Raw genomic sequence first — 18,134 nt, forward strand, 5'->3', positions numbered from 1 at the left:
ACTGCACTGTCGGAACTAGAAGCACAAGCATTTCGCTACACTCACATTAACATCTGCTAACAATGTGTATGTGACCAAAAAAAAAGAAAGATTTGAAGACCATGCAGGAGTGGCTTCAGGACAAGACTGAATGTCTTTGAGTGGCCCAGCCTGAGGCCAGACTTGAACCCGATCGAACATCTCAGGAGACCTGAAAATAGCTATGCAGTGACGCTCCCCATCCAACCTGACAGAGCTTGAGAGGATCTGCAGAGAAGAATGAGAGAAACTCCCCAAATACAGGTGTGCCAAGCTTGTAGCGTAATACCCAAGATAACTCAAGGCTATAATCACTGCCAAAGATGCTTCAACAAAGTACTGAGTAAAGTTTCTGAATACTTATTTAAACGTGTTCTCAGTTTCTTATTTTGAATACATTTGCAAAAATGTCTGAAAACCTGTTTTTACTTTGTCCTTATGGGGTATTGTGTGTAGATTGAGGAGGGAAAAAATGATTTCATCCATTTTAGAATAAGCCTGTAACGTAACAAAAGGGGGAAAAGGTCAACTGGTCTGAATACTTTCCGAATGTACTGTATAAAGGAAGTCAGTCAATTGAAATAAATTCATTAGGTCCTTATCTACGAAAACCTTAAAAAAAAGGTAAGGATGTGGATCAGAAAACCAGTATCTTGTGTGATCACCATTTTCTTCATGCAGTGCGACACATGTCCTTCGCATAGAGTTGATCAGACTGTTGATTGTGGCCTACTGGAATGTTGTCCCACTCCTCTTCAATGGCTGTGTGAAGTTGCTGGATATTGGCGGGAACAGGAACACGCTGTCGTACACATCGATCCAGAGCATCCCAAACATGCTCAATAAGTGACATGTCTGGTGAGTATGGAAGAACTGGGACATTTTCAGCTTCCAGGAACTGTGTTCAGATCCTTGCGTCATGGGGCCGTGCATTATCATGCTGAAAATGAGGTGATGGCGGTGGATGAATGGCACGACAATGAGCCTCAGGATCTAGTCACGGTATCTCTGTGCATAGAAATAGCCATCGACACAATGCAATTGTGTTTGGTGTCTGTATCTTATGGCTGCCCATACCATAACCCCACCACCACGGAGCACTCTGTTCACAGTGTTGACATCAGCAAACCACTTGCCCACATGACGCCATACACGCTGTCTGTCATCTGCCCGGTACAGTTGAAACCGGGATAAATCAGTGAGGTGCACACTTCTCCAGCATACCAGTGGCCATCGAAGGTGAGCATTTGCCCTCTGAAGTCGGTTATGATGCCAAACCGCAGTCAGGTCAAGACCCTGGTGAGGACGACAAGCACGCAGATGAGCTTCACTGAGACGGTTTGACAGTTTGTGCAGAAATTCTTTGGTTGTTCAAACACTCAAACACAGTTTTATCAGCTGTCCAATGAAATAAAAATAAAGTAAAAAGTCCATGGGGGCTGGTCTCAGATGATCCCACAGGTGAAGAAGCCGGATGTGGAGGTCCTGAGCTGGCGTGGTCACACGTGGTATAAGGATGTGAGGCCGGTTGGATGTACTGCCTGTATTCTCTAAAACGACATTGGAGGCGGCTTATGGTAGAAGATGAACATTAAATTATCTGGCAACAGCTCTGGTGGACATTCATGCAGTCAGCATTCCAATTGCATGCTCCCTCAAAACTGTGGCATTGTGTGACAAACTGTTGTGTTTAGATTTTTGTTCAGTGTAGTACTATAAAATATATTTCTGATGTTGGGTATTACTATAAGCTTAATTGTGAGTAGGGGAGAGCGGCAGGCAGACTGACCCTTCAGGAACAGGCACTTTCTTCTGTGCCTTGGGGGCCACAGGGTTGAGCTCTCCAGCAAACAGAGCTGTCACCTCCTCAGCCACCTCCACATCCTTCTGCTGCAGCTTCTGGATGTACTTCACCAGTTGCAGGATGCAGGAGGCCTGGGGAGGGGAGCAGAGAGAGAGAAGTGTACTGGAAAAGGTATTCTCCTTTCAAACGGCCAATAGCCCCGAGGTTAACCGATGTTAGCCATGTGACTCACCCTCTCCTGCACCTCCAGGTTGTCACTCTGGACAAACACAGGCAGCCTGTCAATGAGCAGCTGGCTGGTCTCCTGGGCCACCTTGCTGTCTGCTGGCGCCCCCTCCTGGCTGCACAGCACCGTAGAAAACAGCTTGGCAGCGTTCTGCACGTACACGGCCTGGATGTGGCCCGGCAGGGTGGCCACCTTGGGACGCAGCATGGCCTCCAGAGTCGCCATGGGGTCCTCCAGGTGTCTGGGGAAGATAGGAGGATGGCACAGGATGAGGGATAAGCCAATGATACAGGGCTGAACTGGCATGATTTTAGCTAGTTTGACTTAGTGGAAAACATTCTTGCTAAAAACCGTATGTGTCTGCATGTGTTCTTGTAGAGGAGGATTGGATGAATACATACTCTGAGAACTCTCCACAGATCCAGGCGGCGGCGTAGAGCACCTCACAGATGCCGCTGTGCTGCGTGTTGCCGGTCAGCAGGTGGGCGTTGTCCAGCAGAGTAGCCATCTGGGCCACGGCGAAGGCTCGGATGGCTTTCACCCGGATGGCAACGTCCAGCATCTGGGAGGCGATGAGGTGGCCGTGCCGCGTGCCCTCTAGACGGGTCAGCTCCACCAGGATACTGATGTACCTGAGAGACAGAAACAGAGACAGGCGGTCAGACTGATGTACCTGGGAGACAGGTGAGAAAGTCAGTGGAAGGTAGGCCCCTAAATGGCAGGTAAACCCCCAAAAAGAAGATAAGTAGTGGGCCAGTACAATGCAAAAACTTTTATGAATTATTTACAGCAAGACGCATTACTGCAATGCGTTTTGACTCGTGAGCATTTCAACTCAATTTGAGAGACACGGAGACTCAAACTCACAGAAAGTATGAATCTAAAAGAATCAGAGACCAATATATTTGCCCTGCCAGTAAGTTGTGCTGACCATTCAAAGTTGGTGATGTACTGGTAGTTGCTCTGGCTGCAGATGTCAATGATCTTGGTGAGCAGCTCATCTCTGTAAGTGGTTCCCTCGGCTTTGTCCACGTGCAGCATCAGCTTCTTCACTATCTCCATCAGGTTCTTCTTGGACACCTGGGAACACACCAATGAGATGTCAATGAGAAACAAAGCAATGGGGACATTAGAAAATGAACTGTGATCAGGGAGGAGACATTAGGCTATACATACAGTACCAGTCAAAGGTTTGGACACACCTACTCATTCAAGAGTTTTGCTTTATTTTTACTATTTCTACATTGTATAATAATAGTGAAGACATCAAAACAATGAAATAACACATTTGGAATCATGTCGTAACCAAAACGTTAAATATTTTCAAAATATATTTTTCAAAGTAGCAACCCGTTACCTTGATGACAGCTTTGCACACTCTTGGCAATTCTTTCAACCAGCTTCACCTGGAATACTTCTCCAACAGTCTTGAAGGAGATCCCACATATGCTGAGCACTTGTTGAATGCTTTTCCTTCACTCTGCGGTCCAACTCATCCCAAACCATCTCAAATTGGGTTGAGGTCAGGTGATTGTAGAGGTCAGGTCATCTGATGCAGCACTCCATCACTCTACTTCTTGATCAAATAGCCCTTACACAGCCTGGGAGGTGTGTTTTGGGTCATTGTCCTGTTGAAAAACAAATGATACCATCCCATCTGGTTTAGGCTTAGTGGGACTGCTGGTAGCCATGCTGGTTAAGTGTGCCTTGAATTCTAAATAAATCACTGACAGTGTCACCAGCAAAGCACCATCACCATCACATTCTCCTCCATGCTTCAAGGTGGGGACCACACATGCGGAGATCAACCGTTCACCTACTCCGCGTCTCATGAAGACACGGCGGTTGGAACCAAAAATGTGGACTCATCAGACCAAAGGACAGATTTCCACCGGTCTAATGCCCATCGCTCGTGTTTCTTGGCCCAAGCAAGTCTCTTCTTATTATTGGTGTCCTTTAGTAGTGGTTTCTTTGCGGCAATCAACCCTGAAAGCCTGATTCACAGTCTCCTCTGAAAAGTTGATGTGTCTGATACTTGAACTCTGTGAAGCATTTATTTGGGTAGCAGAGGTAACTTGATCATAGCGCTTGATGGTTTTTGCGACTGCACTTGAAGAAACTTTCAAAGTTCTTGAAATGTTCCGTATTGACGGACCGTCATGTCTTAAAGTAATGAAGGACTGCCTTTCTCTTTGCTTATTTGAGCTGTTCTTGTTTTTTTACTAAATAGGGCTATCTTCTGTATACCACCCTACCTTGTCACAACACAACTGATTGGCTCAAACGCACTAAGATGGAAAGAAATTCCACAAATTAACTTTTAACAAGGCACACCTGTTAATTGAAATGCATTCCAGGTGACTACCTCATGAAGCTGGTTGAGAGAATGCCAAGTGGGCAAAGCTGTGGTCAAGGCAAAGGGTGGCTAATTTGAAGAATCTCAAATATAAAATATATTTTGATATATTAAACACTTTTTTGGTTACTACATCATTCCATGTGTTATTTCATAGTTTTGATCTCTTCATTATTAGTAAAAATAAAGAAAAACCGTGGAATGAGTAGGAGTGTCCAAACATTTTACTGGTACTGTAGATATCAATGAAATTCGTTTTTTGAGCTTAGGGCATTAGATATAGGTGGTGAAGACATGGGGGTAGGGTCAGTGTGTATTCAATGACCATGTGTTATGACAGTGACAAGCACCATGCCGTAGAGCAGGTCTAGAGCCCTCAGGCGGATGGACTCGTCCTTGTCATCCAGACATTGGAGGATGAGGTCCTTGTGGGACTGGACAGACTTGGGATGAGTCTTCAGTATCTTGGACATGGCCAGCAGGCCCAGGTACTTCACTACGAACAGAGACAACACACTCAGTGGCCTGGACACTATACACAGGGCCTTCTATTCTACTTCCACATGCACTAGAGTAGCGGTTCTACACTATGGAGACTGGTCCACGAGCAACACATCATGCCTTTACACTCTGTAGTATACATTACCTTATGGCTATAGCCTGCCTCCCAGTACTCAGGGCCCTTTTACACATGGTTAAATTACAGCCTTATTCTAAAATGTATGAAATACATTTTAAAAAATTCTCAATCTACACACAACACCCCATAATGACAATGCAAAAACAGGTTTTATAGACATTTATGCAAATGTATATATATTTTTTACAGAAATACCTTATTTACATAAGTATTCAGACCCTTTGCTATGAGACTCGACATTGAGCTCAGGTGCATCCTGTTTCCATTGATCATCCTTGAGATGTTTCTACAACTTGATTGGAGTCCACCTGTGTTAAATTCAATTGATTGGACATGATTTGGAAAGGCACACACTTGCCTATATAAAAGGTCCCACAGTTGACAGTGCATGTCAGAGCAAAAACCAAGCCAGGAGGTCGAAGGAATTGTCCGTAGAGCTCTGAGACAGGATTGTGTCAGCCACAGATCTGGCGAAGGGTACCAAAAAATGTCTGCAGCATTGAAGGTCCCCAAGAACACAGTGGCCTCCATCATTCTTAAATGGAAGACATTTGGAACCACCAAGACTCTTCCTAGAGTTGGCCGCCTGGCCAAACTGAACAATCGGGGGAGAATGGCCTTGGTCGCTAACAGAGCTAGAGCTCCTATGGAGATGAAAGAACCTTCCAGAAGGACAACCATCTCGGCAGCACTCCACCAATCAGGTCTTTATGGTAGTGGCCAAACGGAAGCCACTCCTCTGTAAAAGGCACGACAGCCTGCTTGGAGTTCGTCAAAAGGCACCGAAAGACTCTCAGATCATGAGAAACAAGATTCTCTAGTCTGATGAAACCAAGATTGAACTCTTTGGCCTGAATGCCAAGCCTGGCACCATCCCTACGGTGAAGCATGGTGGTGGCAGCATCATGCTGTGGGGATGTTTTTAAGCGGCAGGGACTTGGAGACTAGTCAGGATAGAGGGAAAGATGATGAAAACCTGCTCAGGACCTCAGACTGGGGCGATTGGTTCACCTTCCAACAGGACAATGACCTTAAGCACACAGCCAAGACAACTCAGGAGTGGCTTCGGGACAGGTCTTTGAATGGCCTTGAGTGGCCCAGCCAGAGCGCACACTTGAACCTGATCGAACATCTCTGGAGAGACCTGAAAATAGCTATGAAGTGACGCTCCCCATCCAACCTGACAGAGCTTGAGAAGCTCTGCAGAGAAGAATGACAGAAACTCCCCAAATACAGGTGCGCCAAGCTTGTAGCGTCATACCCAAGAAGACTCAAGGCTGTAATGGCTGCCAAAGGTGCTTCAACAAAGTACTGAGTAAAGAGTCTGAATACTTATGTAAATGTATAGTCGTCGTCCCCCCCCCCTCTCCACATAATTCTGTTAGCATGGAATAGTCAGTTTGTTATGTATGGGCTAACAACCTGATATTTTCACATCTATTAGATTTTCTCTACAAAACATGAAATTAAAAAAAATAGGAAAATACAAACAGAACAATGGCGACATTCACACACATGGAAGTTTAGTTTTTTTGCCACCAACTTGAGTCATGGGTAGATGTAGCTACAGTGGACTAATCTGATAACAGACACCATTTTTTTTGCGGAATCAGGCAATATACAACATCCACTAAACAGATTCTTATCAGAGCGGTTGATACCTCCGGAAAAGATAGCTGTATATCAGGTTTTTAGATCAATATGTGTGAATGCAACCTTGAGGTAAAGTGCTATCGCTGTGCAGATACAGGTTTGGTTTCATCAGAGCAGGTCAGGAGCAGCCCTGTAAACACTATGTTTGAGACTAATAGTTTAAAGGTGTCGATGGGAGCAAAAGAAGGCAAGAGTCTGTTGATGTTATGATCCTAACTAGTAAAACAGCCTTGAGGATCAGTATAGAGAACTCAATTATTATTATTATTTTTAAACATAGCTGCCCACATATATCTACACACAACCAAGTTGCCCAGATAACTCGAATCACCAGATGCATCATAATGATCGTAGATGTTTTAACTTACTGTTAGCTGTAACCTGCTAAGACTGATGAATTACTGCTCAAATATACTCAATGTTTAGAAACTAAATAGCCTGTTGAAGTAGAGGTGTATAATAAAGATATAAAGACAAAACCCTACCTTGTGACAGTCGCAATTGCAACTATGCACAGTGACATTTCAAACCCGCATTTCAGGGGAGTGGTCAAAATGTTGTTATCCAGAGTTTTGGGATCTAGATCGCTGTAAACTAGATGGGTGGCTACTCAGAAACACGCAGACAATGAGAGAATGACACACTGCAGGCATTGACAGAGGGCTCACAGTTCTGGTCCGAGTCTTCAATCAGGATTCGCAGTTTCTGGACACAGAGCTGAGAGAGAGAGAAACATGCCATTACTATCAATATAAACCTTTCCAAACAAGCTCCAGTATTGGCAAGGGCGCACAGCAATTCTGCACATTCACAGAAAGTGGGTGAAACCCACTAGCCATAGAACCCAGCTAAAATCATTTGAACTGTTTGAATTTCTATACATTTTAGGAGCTCAGAAATGAATGCTTTTTAATCACAATTTCACTAGCCTGCACAATCTTTTGGTGTTCATCTACTGATAGACTTGTGATGATAAAAACAAAGAAGATGTAAACATGCATTGTTATCAAACTGGAGTGGAAAGCGTTCACATCATTAGCTACAAAAGAGAAAAAGTGGACATGGTGTCTGGGACTTACCTGAATACTAGCACTGTGATTTGGCATCCCAGAGGACAGGGAAATCAACACTGAAACAGAGGACAAACAATAAGATCCTGCTGTGCCAACAACTTTACATACATGTCAAAAACTAAATGTTCACTGTTAGAGCTGTGATCTTGAAAGCTCAGTGATGTTTTTCACTTAACATAAAACAAGACTGCATTGAGTCAACAACCTCTTCAGTAGCACATCAAAGGCGCAAACAAAATTGCCCACACTGAAGACTATAGATATGGCAAGGTGTATAATATAATATACATTTTTTATAAAAAATTATGTTATGAGAAAATAAGCTTGGTTCAACTGCGCACATCTTCAGTTTATACACAAGCTTCACGAAGATGTACGGCTACCCAGCACACAGATAACCAGACGACTAAACAGAGATACAAGAAGAACAAGTGAAAAGAGGAATACTGACCTGCTATCACAGTGTTGACACATTCATATAGAAGTGACATAGCAGAGGTACTGTGAGAGGAAGAAAGGGTAAAAAAAGGAGTAGAGAAAGACAGAAGGTCAATATTTTCCTCAACAAAACCCATATTGGTTGTGGAATCTCTGTAGGTGTCTCACCTGTGGATGAGGTTTGTTAAGGGTTCTATCAGCTTCTTCCCCAAGCGAGGCTCCAGGGGTGTGAGGGCACCAAACTGAAAAACACACCTCACCATTACACACACTAAAGGAACAACACCTCTCCATGTTGTGATAAGGACAATCATTTGTAACTTCCACTGACTCACTAACCAGGTTTCCATCCAACCTTTATGTGGGTAAAGTATGTTGGATAAAAAAAATGTCAATACAGGCCTGATGTAAACAGCAAATGTTGGTAAACATTCCAAATATCGACAAAAAAATATACGCTAGAAAAGGTGAAATCTTTGTGTGTCGATAAAATTAATAATGAGCAAATATTAATACAATAACCATCCTATGGAAGTAAACTTTTAGTCACGTGATAATGTTGTATGGTCCTCCCACTACTACCCAAGAAAGCATGCTGATTATTAGGCTACAGATTAATATATAGTTAGCTCCAAAAGTATTGGAACAGTGACAATTTTTTGGGATGTTTTGGCTCTGTACTCCAGCACTTTGGATTTTATAGAAATGAATGTAAATAATGTAGTCATTTTGGAGACACTTATTGTAAATAAGAATATCAGATTTTTCTAAACACTTCTACGTTAATGTGGATGCTACCATGATTGCGGATAGTCCTGAATGAATTGTAAATAAGGACAAGGGAGAAAGTTAAGAGGCATAAATATCATACCCTCCAAAAAATGCTAACCTCCCCTGTTATTGTAATGGTGAGAGGTTAGCATTACTTGGGAGTAATTACTTGGGGGACTACTTTAATACAGATAAGTGAATTTGTATACTTTTGGTCCCCTAAAAATGGGGGGACTATGCTGTAATTTCTCAATGGTTTGCCCGCAATGGATGAAAATGCCCTCAGATTAAAGCGGACAGTCTTCCCTTTAACCTCGTAGTCATTGTATCATTTCAAATCCAAAGTGCTGGAGTACAGAGACAAAACATCAAGTATTGGGACAGTGACAATTTCTTTGTAGCTCACTGTTATTTATATTTAAAAAAAAAAATTTAATTAAAAAAATCACCAGGTAGACTAGTTGAGAACTAGTTCTCATTTACAACTGCGACCAGGCCAAGATAAAGCAAAGCAGTTTGATACAAACACAGAGTTACACATGGAATAAACAAACATACAGTCAATAATACAGCAGAAAAAGTCTATATACACTGTGTGCAAATGAGGTAAGATAAAGGAGGTAAGGCAATATAGGCCACGGTGGCGAGGTAATTACGATATAGCAATTAAACACTGGAGTGACGGATGTGCAGAAGATGAATGTTCAAGTAGAGATATTGGGGTGCAAAGGAGCAAGATAAATACAGTATGGGGATGAGGTAGATTGGATGGGCTATTTACAGATGGGCTATGTATGGGTGCAGTGATCTGTGACCTGCTCTGACAGCTGGTGCTTGAAGTTAGTGAGGGAGATAGGAGTCTCCAGCGAATTAACTTCACAGAGTAGTGAAAGTGCAAGGTGATGAGTTTGATGCTCCTTTCCAATTTAATATCGAGGGTCTTATTCTGGTGACATTATGATCGATCCCTGGCTGCAGTTTGACAAATAATCTTGCTCTTATCCATAATCTCATAATGTAGGCTAGCCTACCCACACTGTATCTGTGAGCTGTTGGCTAGAGTGCTTGTGCCAAGACACAAGTAGGCACATTAACTATTTAGTGCAATAGTTTGTGATAGAACTATCGGTAGTGTTGAAAATTTCAATTTTTTTATTCGGTACATGTAAACTTCTATATCATAACGCATAGCTTTCTATCCACAAACAGTCAGTTTGGTGGAAACACACCACTGGTGGGAAAATGTGCATATTTTGTATTTTTTTGTAATTACGATCTTGTCTCATCGCTGAAACTTCCCAACGGGCTCCGGAGAGGGGAAGGTCGAGTCATGCGTCCTTCAAAACATTACCAGCCAAACCACGCTTCTTAACACCCGCCCAGTTAACCCGGAAGCCAGCCGCACCAATTTGTCGGAGGAAACACCATTCGACTGACAACCTGAAGACAGCCTATGTGCATATTTTTTAGGCGGATGTAAAAAATGCTCACATGAAAATATATCACCAATAGGATAGAAACCTAGCTACCGACATTGATTTTCACAGCTCCCTTCCTGTTCACTCACCAGCTTGATGATCTTGATGAGGACCCAGTTGTTGGTGGAGGAGGTCATAAGCTTGAAGAAAAGCGGGGCCAGAGAAAGGTAGTTCTTAGGGTTCCTCCTGGCCAGCTCACAGATGACATTAACAGCAGCTGACTGGACCCCTGCAGGAAAGAGGCATCACACAGATGAGATCAATAACATCCATGCTGAAGGAATCATTAGGACACGAATGAGATAAAATACATCCAAAATACTTAAAATAGCTTCCATCCAGTTAAGATAATCATTTCCTTAGTTACTGCATACTTTGGGATTCTAGGTGATAACATGTGTCTGGCCCCAACCAACAGAGTAGGCAGGTATGTACTAGTCTCTCTCACCAGGGTCAGGATCTTCCAGTTTCTCCTTCATCCTGGGGAAAGCTGGGCGCAGAGACTCGGGGTACTTCAGGAACACCTTGTACATGATCAGGACTGCCTTCTTCCTGATATAAGGCTTTGTGTGGGACATCTGCAGCACAGACCGAGAGAGAGAGAGGTCAGAGAAGCATGAAACCACAGACAAAAATGTGGAGCAAGAACTCTTGAGCTGGAGAATGTAACTCACCAGAGTCATGATGTCATTGGCCAGATCCCGAGCCAGGTCAGGGGTAACGAAGCAGGAGAGGCCAGTGAGAGCCACGCCGGTGTCGTACTGGTTAGGACTGCTCAGATCCTGAAAGAAAGAAATGGATGTGAAAGAGGTAGAGAAAGTGAAAAAAAAGGATAGGGGAGGGGAGGACACACTACATGACCAAAAGTATGTAACATCGCATTCCAAAATCATGGACATTAATATGGAGTTGATCCCCCCTTTGCTGCTATAACAGCCTCCACTCTTCTGGGAAGGCTTTCCACTAGATGCTGGAACATTGCTGCGGGGACTTGCTTCCATTCAGCCACAGGAGCATTAGTGAGGTCAAATGTTGGGCATTTAGGCCTGGCTCGCAGTCGGCGTTCCAATTCATCCCAAAGGTGTTTGATGGGGTTGAAGTCAGGGCTCTGTGCAGGCCAGTCAAGTTCTTCCACACCGATCTTGACAAACTATTTCTGTATGGACCTTGGTTTGTGCACAGGGGCATTGTCATGCTGAAACAGGAAAGGGCTTTCCCCAATCTGTTACCAAAGTTAGAAGCACAGAATCGTCTAGAATGTCATTGCATGCTGTAGCGTTAAGATTTCCCTTCACTGGAACTAAGGGGCCTAGCCCGAACCATGAAAAACAGCCCCAGACCATTATTCCTCAGCCACCAAACTTTACAGTTGGCACTATGCATTCGGGCAGGTAGTGTTCTCCTGGCATCCGTCAAACCCAGATTCGTCCGTCGAACTGCCAGATGAAGCGTGATTCATCACTCCAGAGAAAGCGTGTCCACCGCTCCAGAGTCCAATGGCGGTGAGCTTTGCACCTCTCCAGCTGACACTTGGCATTGCGCATGGTGATCTTACGCTTGTGTGCGTCTACTCAGCCATGCAAGCCCATTTCATATCCTGACGAATAGTTCTTGTGCTGACGTTGCTTCCAGAGGCAGTTTGGGAAGTCAGTAGTGAGTGTTGCAGATGATTTTTACGTGTTACAGCACTCAAGTGGTCCCGTTCTGTGAGCTTGTGTCGCCGAGCACTTCGTGGCTGAGAAGTTGTTGCTGCTAGATGTTTCCACTTCACAATAAGAGCACTTACAGTTGATAGGGGCAGCTCTAGCAGGGCAGAAATTTGACGACTGACTTGTTGGAAAGGTGACATCCTATGACGGTGCCACGTTGAAAGTCACTGAGTTCTTCAGTAAAGCCATTCTACTGCCAATGTTTGTCTATGGAGATTGCATGGCTGTATTCTTGATTTTATACACCAACGGGTGTGGCTGAAATAGCTGAATGCACTCATTTTGTATATATAGTGTAGCCGGTATCAGAGATGGTCTTTAATACATAGACAGGTAGGCCAAAGGTGCAAGATAAAAAAAAAAAAAGTATCACTGACCTTTCGGATCTGATTGGTTGTCAGCATGATTACATCAGTGCTCTCATGAAAGCACTGGGAGGCGGCCAGGTAACCAATTCTCTGAAGAGAGGAAGCACCATATTTAACCTCAAACGCTCTCGAATATCCCACATTTTTTAAAATATACCACACATACAGATTATCTTGCCTTGTATGTGAATTTGGAGGAGCTCATGACTTCCACAATGTTGAATGCAGCCCAGCTGACGTCATAGCCCAGCATCTGCAACTGTTAACGCACAAGGGGAGAGACAGAGGGAGTCAGAGCACTGGACATCCACTACATTGTCCCTGTGGACAGCGAGAGCTTACAGGCTAAATGCATTCTCAAATAGCTTTTTACTGAGTATGGGCAGTATTCAAAGTAGCTGTTATCTAGCAAAAAATAATGCATAGCAGGCCTAGGATATAGCTGAAGTGTTTTTGGTTGTGCATCTCTGTGTTGTTGTTCACAGTGAGGGCAGTTTCAGTGAGGGGTGCTGATCTTTGATCTTACGTAGGTGAGCTTGCAGACGGCATTGGACTTGACAGCAATATTGTCCTGCTTGAGCTCCTGCTTGATCTCGTCGATGCAGGTGGAGATGTATTTAGCCTGAGTGGAGACACAGAAACCAGACAGGACATCAGACTGAATGACAACCTCCACATGATACTCACGGATTACTTTTCACCACTGATTTATCTCAGTGAACCAGCTAAAATACAGGCTAAGGGGATGAGTCTTACAGCAATTGAAATGTCATTAATTTACGCATATATAAAATAAAAGGTTTCAAAACCAAGCTTCTGATCACATATGTTTTAGGCTTGTGAGTGTTTTCAGTCTATGATTGAATGGATGTGCCAAGCTTGTAGCGTCATACCCAAGAAGACTTGAGGCTGTAATCACTGCCAAAGGTGCTTCAACTAAGTACTGAGTAAAGGGTCTGAATACTTATGTAAAATGTGATGTTTTTAAAAAAAAAATTGTAATAAAATTCGCAAAAGTCTATAAAAAGTCTACCTGTTTTTCTTTTGGCATTATGGGGTATTTTGTATGGATTGAGGGATTTAAAAACAAACGTGTTAAACATTTTAGAATAAGTCTGTAAGGTAACAAAATGTGGAAAAAGGGAAGTGGTCTGAATGCTTTCCAAATGCACTGTACAAGCTCCTGAGTGGCGCAGCGGTCTAAGGCACTGCATCTCAGTGCTAGAGGCTTCACTACAGACCTTAGTTCGATTCCAGGCTGTATCACAACCGGACGTGATTTGGAGTCCCATAGGGCAGCACACAATTGGCCCAGCGTCGTCCGGGTTAGGGTTTGGCCGTCATTGTAAATAAGAAATCATTCTTAACTGACTTGAAGAGTTAAATAAAGGTTAAATAATTTTTTAAATTTTTTTTTTAAAGCTTCCGTAACAAAAGGACACCATGGTTGTAATAACACTTCATACACATTTACAAACTACCTGTTTTTAATAGGTTTGTTTTGGGACCACACTGGTAAGTTAACTTATTCAAATTATACAGTCACAGAGGATTTTCTTATGAATAACTCGTCAGGTCATTGAACCTTCAGGCAACTTTGATGTAAGGCTTGATCACACCTGTAGTGACTACTTGTATCCGTTATGCCCATTGCTGCTTATCCATTGTTCACTAGACATATCAAATACCTTCATCGATACTACAAAACAAATACATAGTTTTACTCCAATCTGACAACCCTCATAAAACCCAACACAGCACCAGTATCCCAAAGTATTAAACAAAAACAGCATTGGCATTAATCAATAAAAAAAATAATACATAAAATATTATACTTATTTTGGTGACAACCTTGGTTGATTAAAATATTGGGTTGTTAACACATTTGTTATGAATGATGTCGCACAAAAATGTGTGTATTATCACACGAATTAAACCACACAAAATCTGCTGAAATACTTTTTGTACATATTTGCACAAATTGAGTGTGAGATTATGTTGGCTATGAAATACTTTGAAAACAGCCACTGCAGCATTTATTTTACAATAAATGTGATCATACTTGACTATTTTTATTCACAAATGCCAGTGAAATTGTCACACTGTGGAACTCTGACCACCCGCCAACGTGGGTGGTGAAATAGACACGCCAATGCCAAAATATACCCACATTTGGCAGGTGTAAAATTTAGGCCCTGAATCAGATCCAATTGAAATATTTGTAATAGTTGTTCTAGAGCCAAGACCTACAATTCTACAGCACAACAGGTTCCAAAGGAGGTATGGGGAAACAGTGGAGAGACACTATTTTTAATCAGGGGACATGAATAGGCAAATAAAATACCTGCCAAACTTGTTAGTGTTACATATTGTCTTCTAAAATCTGGGATTTAATGTAGATCTGCTTGCCTTCAAAATGAGGGAGTGACAGAATAGATGGATCTGTGTTATTTCCGTCAGCATATATGTGTAAAGTAAATCGAGAGTGTCCATGAGAAACCTTGGGCAGGCCAGGAGAGAACACACAATTAATATTTTAGTGAGTTGTCCACTGTTGGCTGGGTAACCACCGTGTATCTAGGTATGCAGGGTTGGGTTACACAAAGGGGAATGCATTAGGACCCGAATCAAAAGATCATGGCTTAGTACAGTGGTCAAATACAATCAAAGTTATTATGCTTTCTACGTCTGTCTAAGCAATGGACAAAATCATGACAAACATGAACTTTCTTTTGCCAGATAACTGCCAGGGCATATTAGCACTCAGTGGCCACCACAAATCTGCTGAAACCAGCAGCAGTGACCAGTCAAGGTGTGTATAAAAATAACCCAAGATAGACAACTTGAAATGTTAGAACAGGTAAACTCTAGATATCACACCTAGGCCTAAATCACATTCCCAATTCAACATTTCTTAGTAGGCTTGGTCATGCTCACTCTGCTGCTAAGAGCACTCAGCAATAAAATACTCCCTATGTCCTACCTACTGACTGGCATAATTTTATTGAATGGTGGCAATATATTCAGCCTAACAGCATAATGGTCTCTGCTAAGTGACATAATTTCTTAAACCTAAGGAATTCATTCTGGAGTAACTTCTTCCTCCAAAACCTCATCCTAACAACAGTTGGACTACAAGGTAAAACGCTGTCGACCACTCTGTATGGATGCTAATTCTGTGATGATCTAACCTAATTAGCCAAACACCTTCACTGACATCATTCTGAAAACACTGGCGCAACACCCATGAAGACAGGAGCACTTCTACCTAGCATACATACACTTAGGTTGGACTTTTAATGACTCATTTTTCAACCACTCCACACATTTCTTGTTAACAAACTTTTGGCAAGTCGGTTAGGACATCTACTTTGTGCATGACACAAGTCATTTTTCCAACAATTGTTTACAGACAGATTATTACACTTATAATTCACTGTATCGCAATTCCAGTGGGTCAGAAGTTTACAGACACTAAGTTGACTGTGCCTTTAAACAGCTTGGAAAATTCCAGAAAATTATGTAATGGCTTTAGAAGCTTCTGATAGCCTATTTGACATCATTTCAGTCATTTGGAGGTGTACCTGTGAATGTATCTCAAGGCCTACCTTCAAACTCAGTGTCTCTTTGCTTGACATCACGGAAAAATCAAAAGAAATCACAGAAAAAAAATTTGTAGACCTCCACAAGTCTGGTTCATTCCTGGGAGCAATTTCCAAACGCCTGAAGGTACAACGATCATCTGTACAAACAATAGTACGCAAGTATAAACACCATGGAACCACGCAGCTGTCATACCGCTCAGAAAGGAGACGCGTTCTGTCTCCTAGAGATGAACGTACTTTGATGCGAAAAGTGCAAATCAATCCCAGAACAGCAGCAAATAACCTTGTGAAGATGCTGGAGGAAACGGGTACAAAAGTATCCATATCCACAGTAAAACAAGTCCTATATCGACATAACCTGAAAGGCTGCTCAGCAAGAAAGAAGCCACTGCTCCAAAACCGCCATAAAAAAGCTAGACTGCGGTTTGCAACTGCACATGGGGACAAAGATCATACTTTTTGGAGAAAAGTCCTCTGGTCTGATGAAACAAAAATAGAACTGTTTGGCAATAATGACCATTGTTATGTTTGGAGGAAAAGAGTGAGGCTTGCAAGCCAAAGAACACCATCCCAACCGTGAAGCACAGGGGTGGCAGCATCATGTTGTGGGGGTGCTTTGCTGCAGGAGGGACTGGTGCACTTCACAAAATAGATGGTGTCATGACGAAGGAAAATTATGTGGATATATTGAAGCAACATCTCGAGACATCAGTCAGGAAGTTCAAGCTTGGTTGCAAATGGGTCTTCCAAATGAACATTGACCCAAAAGCATACTTCCAAAGTTGTGGCAAAATGGCTTAAGGACAACAAAGTCAAGGAATTGGAGTGAACATCACAAAGCCCTGACCTAAATCCTATAGAAAATTTGAACTGAAAAAGTGTGTGCGAGCAAGGAGGCCTACAAACCTGATACAGTTACACCAGCTCTGTCAGGAGGAATGGGCCAAAATTCACCCAATTTATTGTGGAAAGCTTGTGGAAGGCTACCCGAAACATTTGACCCAAGTTAAACAATTTAAAGGCAATGCTACCAAATACACTCAATTAGTATGTAAACTTCTGACCCACTGGGAATGTGATGAAAGAAATAAAAGTTGAAATAAATAATTATTTCTGCTATTATTCTGACATTTCACATTCTTAAAATAAAGTGGTGATCCTAACTGACCTAAAACAGTGAATTTTTACTAGGATTAATTATCAGAGTACGGAGTAAATAACTGGCTAAGGTGTATGTAAACTTCCGACTTCAACTGTATCAGTGGTTATTGAGGCTGTGCCCATTATGGATATATTTGTGTAAACATTTTCTTGTATGAATATTCAAGTTTTCCAAACCACGTTGAATATCTTCTGACGTCGCTCTTCAGTATACATAACTAGTATAATCTACAACCCCCATATTACTAAAGCATGATTATGACAGTGATTATGATTATGACAGTGTGTGTACAAACAAAATTAATTAAAGTTGGAGAAAGTGTGGTAGCTTGAGGGTAAATTAAATGGGAACTTTTTTCCAGTGTAGGCTGTCAGAGGTGTGTGGAAGAAGCATCCTTTCGTCCACCTATGCAACGTCACTGACTGACGCTATAGAGGCCTACAAAATAAAATAGCCTTCTAGATCTTGTTTGCATGTCTCTGTTATTTGTATTAGTGCAATAGAAGGCCATTATACGCAAAAGTAACTTTTTAACTACTGCCCGTTAGCAAATACATTAAGAGAATATAGTGCTGAACAAAACAGATGCGTTATCATTCCGCGCATCATCACCAGCTGAGGTTTATAAGCTTGGCTAGTTAGTTTCCTAGCTGTCACTTGCTAGCTAACTAACTAAAGTTTGAATGGTTGTTCGGCACATTATCGGTCAAGGTGATCACCTTAAACCAACTGCCACGAGGCGTAACAAGGTAGCGCTTCACCACCGGTAAGAAGTAGATTCGTACAAGACCGGACAACCAGATTCGAAGGGGCGATGAAACCTACCGTTAGCT

General features: G+C 42.5%; 1 protein-coding gene across 4 annotated transcripts in view; it reads right to left on the minus strand.

The window, feature by feature from the left end:
• LOC110521469 (AP-3 complex subunit delta-1) overlaps window positions 1-18,134 on the minus strand; it is a 36,404-nt gene that overhangs the window by 17,631 nt on the left and 639 nt on the right. For all 4 annotated transcript variants that reach the window (XM_021599044.2, XM_021599042.2, XM_021599043.2 and 1 more), the window contains exons 2-16: window positions 13,061-13,156; window positions 12,713-12,793; window positions 12,544-12,624; window positions 11,132-11,239; window positions 10,906-11,035; window positions 10,547-10,686; window positions 8,377-8,450; window positions 8,222-8,271; window positions 7,777-7,826; window positions 7,366-7,414; window positions 4,755-4,900; window positions 2,980-3,128; window positions 2,450-2,680; window positions 2,055-2,289; window positions 1,808-1,953 (exon numbers count right to left, since the gene is read on the minus strand). In XM_021599044.2, the coding sequence (XP_021454719.2) occupies window positions 1,808-1,953; window positions 2,055-2,289; window positions 2,450-2,680; window positions 2,980-3,128; window positions 4,755-4,900; window positions 7,366-7,414; window positions 7,777-7,826; window positions 8,222-8,271; window positions 8,377-8,450; window positions 10,547-10,686; window positions 10,906-11,035; window positions 11,132-11,239; window positions 12,544-12,624; window positions 12,713-12,793; window positions 13,061-13,156 (1,766 nt within the window). The remainder of the gene's footprint in view (window positions 1-1,807; window positions 1,954-2,054; window positions 2,290-2,449; window positions 2,681-2,979; window positions 3,129-4,754; window positions 4,901-7,365; window positions 7,415-7,776; window positions 7,827-8,221; window positions 8,272-8,376; window positions 8,451-10,546; window positions 10,687-10,905; window positions 11,036-11,131; window positions 11,240-12,543; window positions 12,625-12,712; window positions 12,794-13,060; window positions 13,157-18,134) is intronic.

Source organism: Oncorhynchus mykiss, chromosome 30 (genome assembly GCF_013265735.2).
Source record: "Oncorhynchus mykiss isolate Arlee chromosome 30, USDA_OmykA_1.1, whole genome shotgun sequence".
Classification (NCBI taxonomy): domain Eukaryota; kingdom Metazoa; phylum Chordata; class Actinopteri; order Salmoniformes; family Salmonidae; genus Oncorhynchus; species Oncorhynchus mykiss.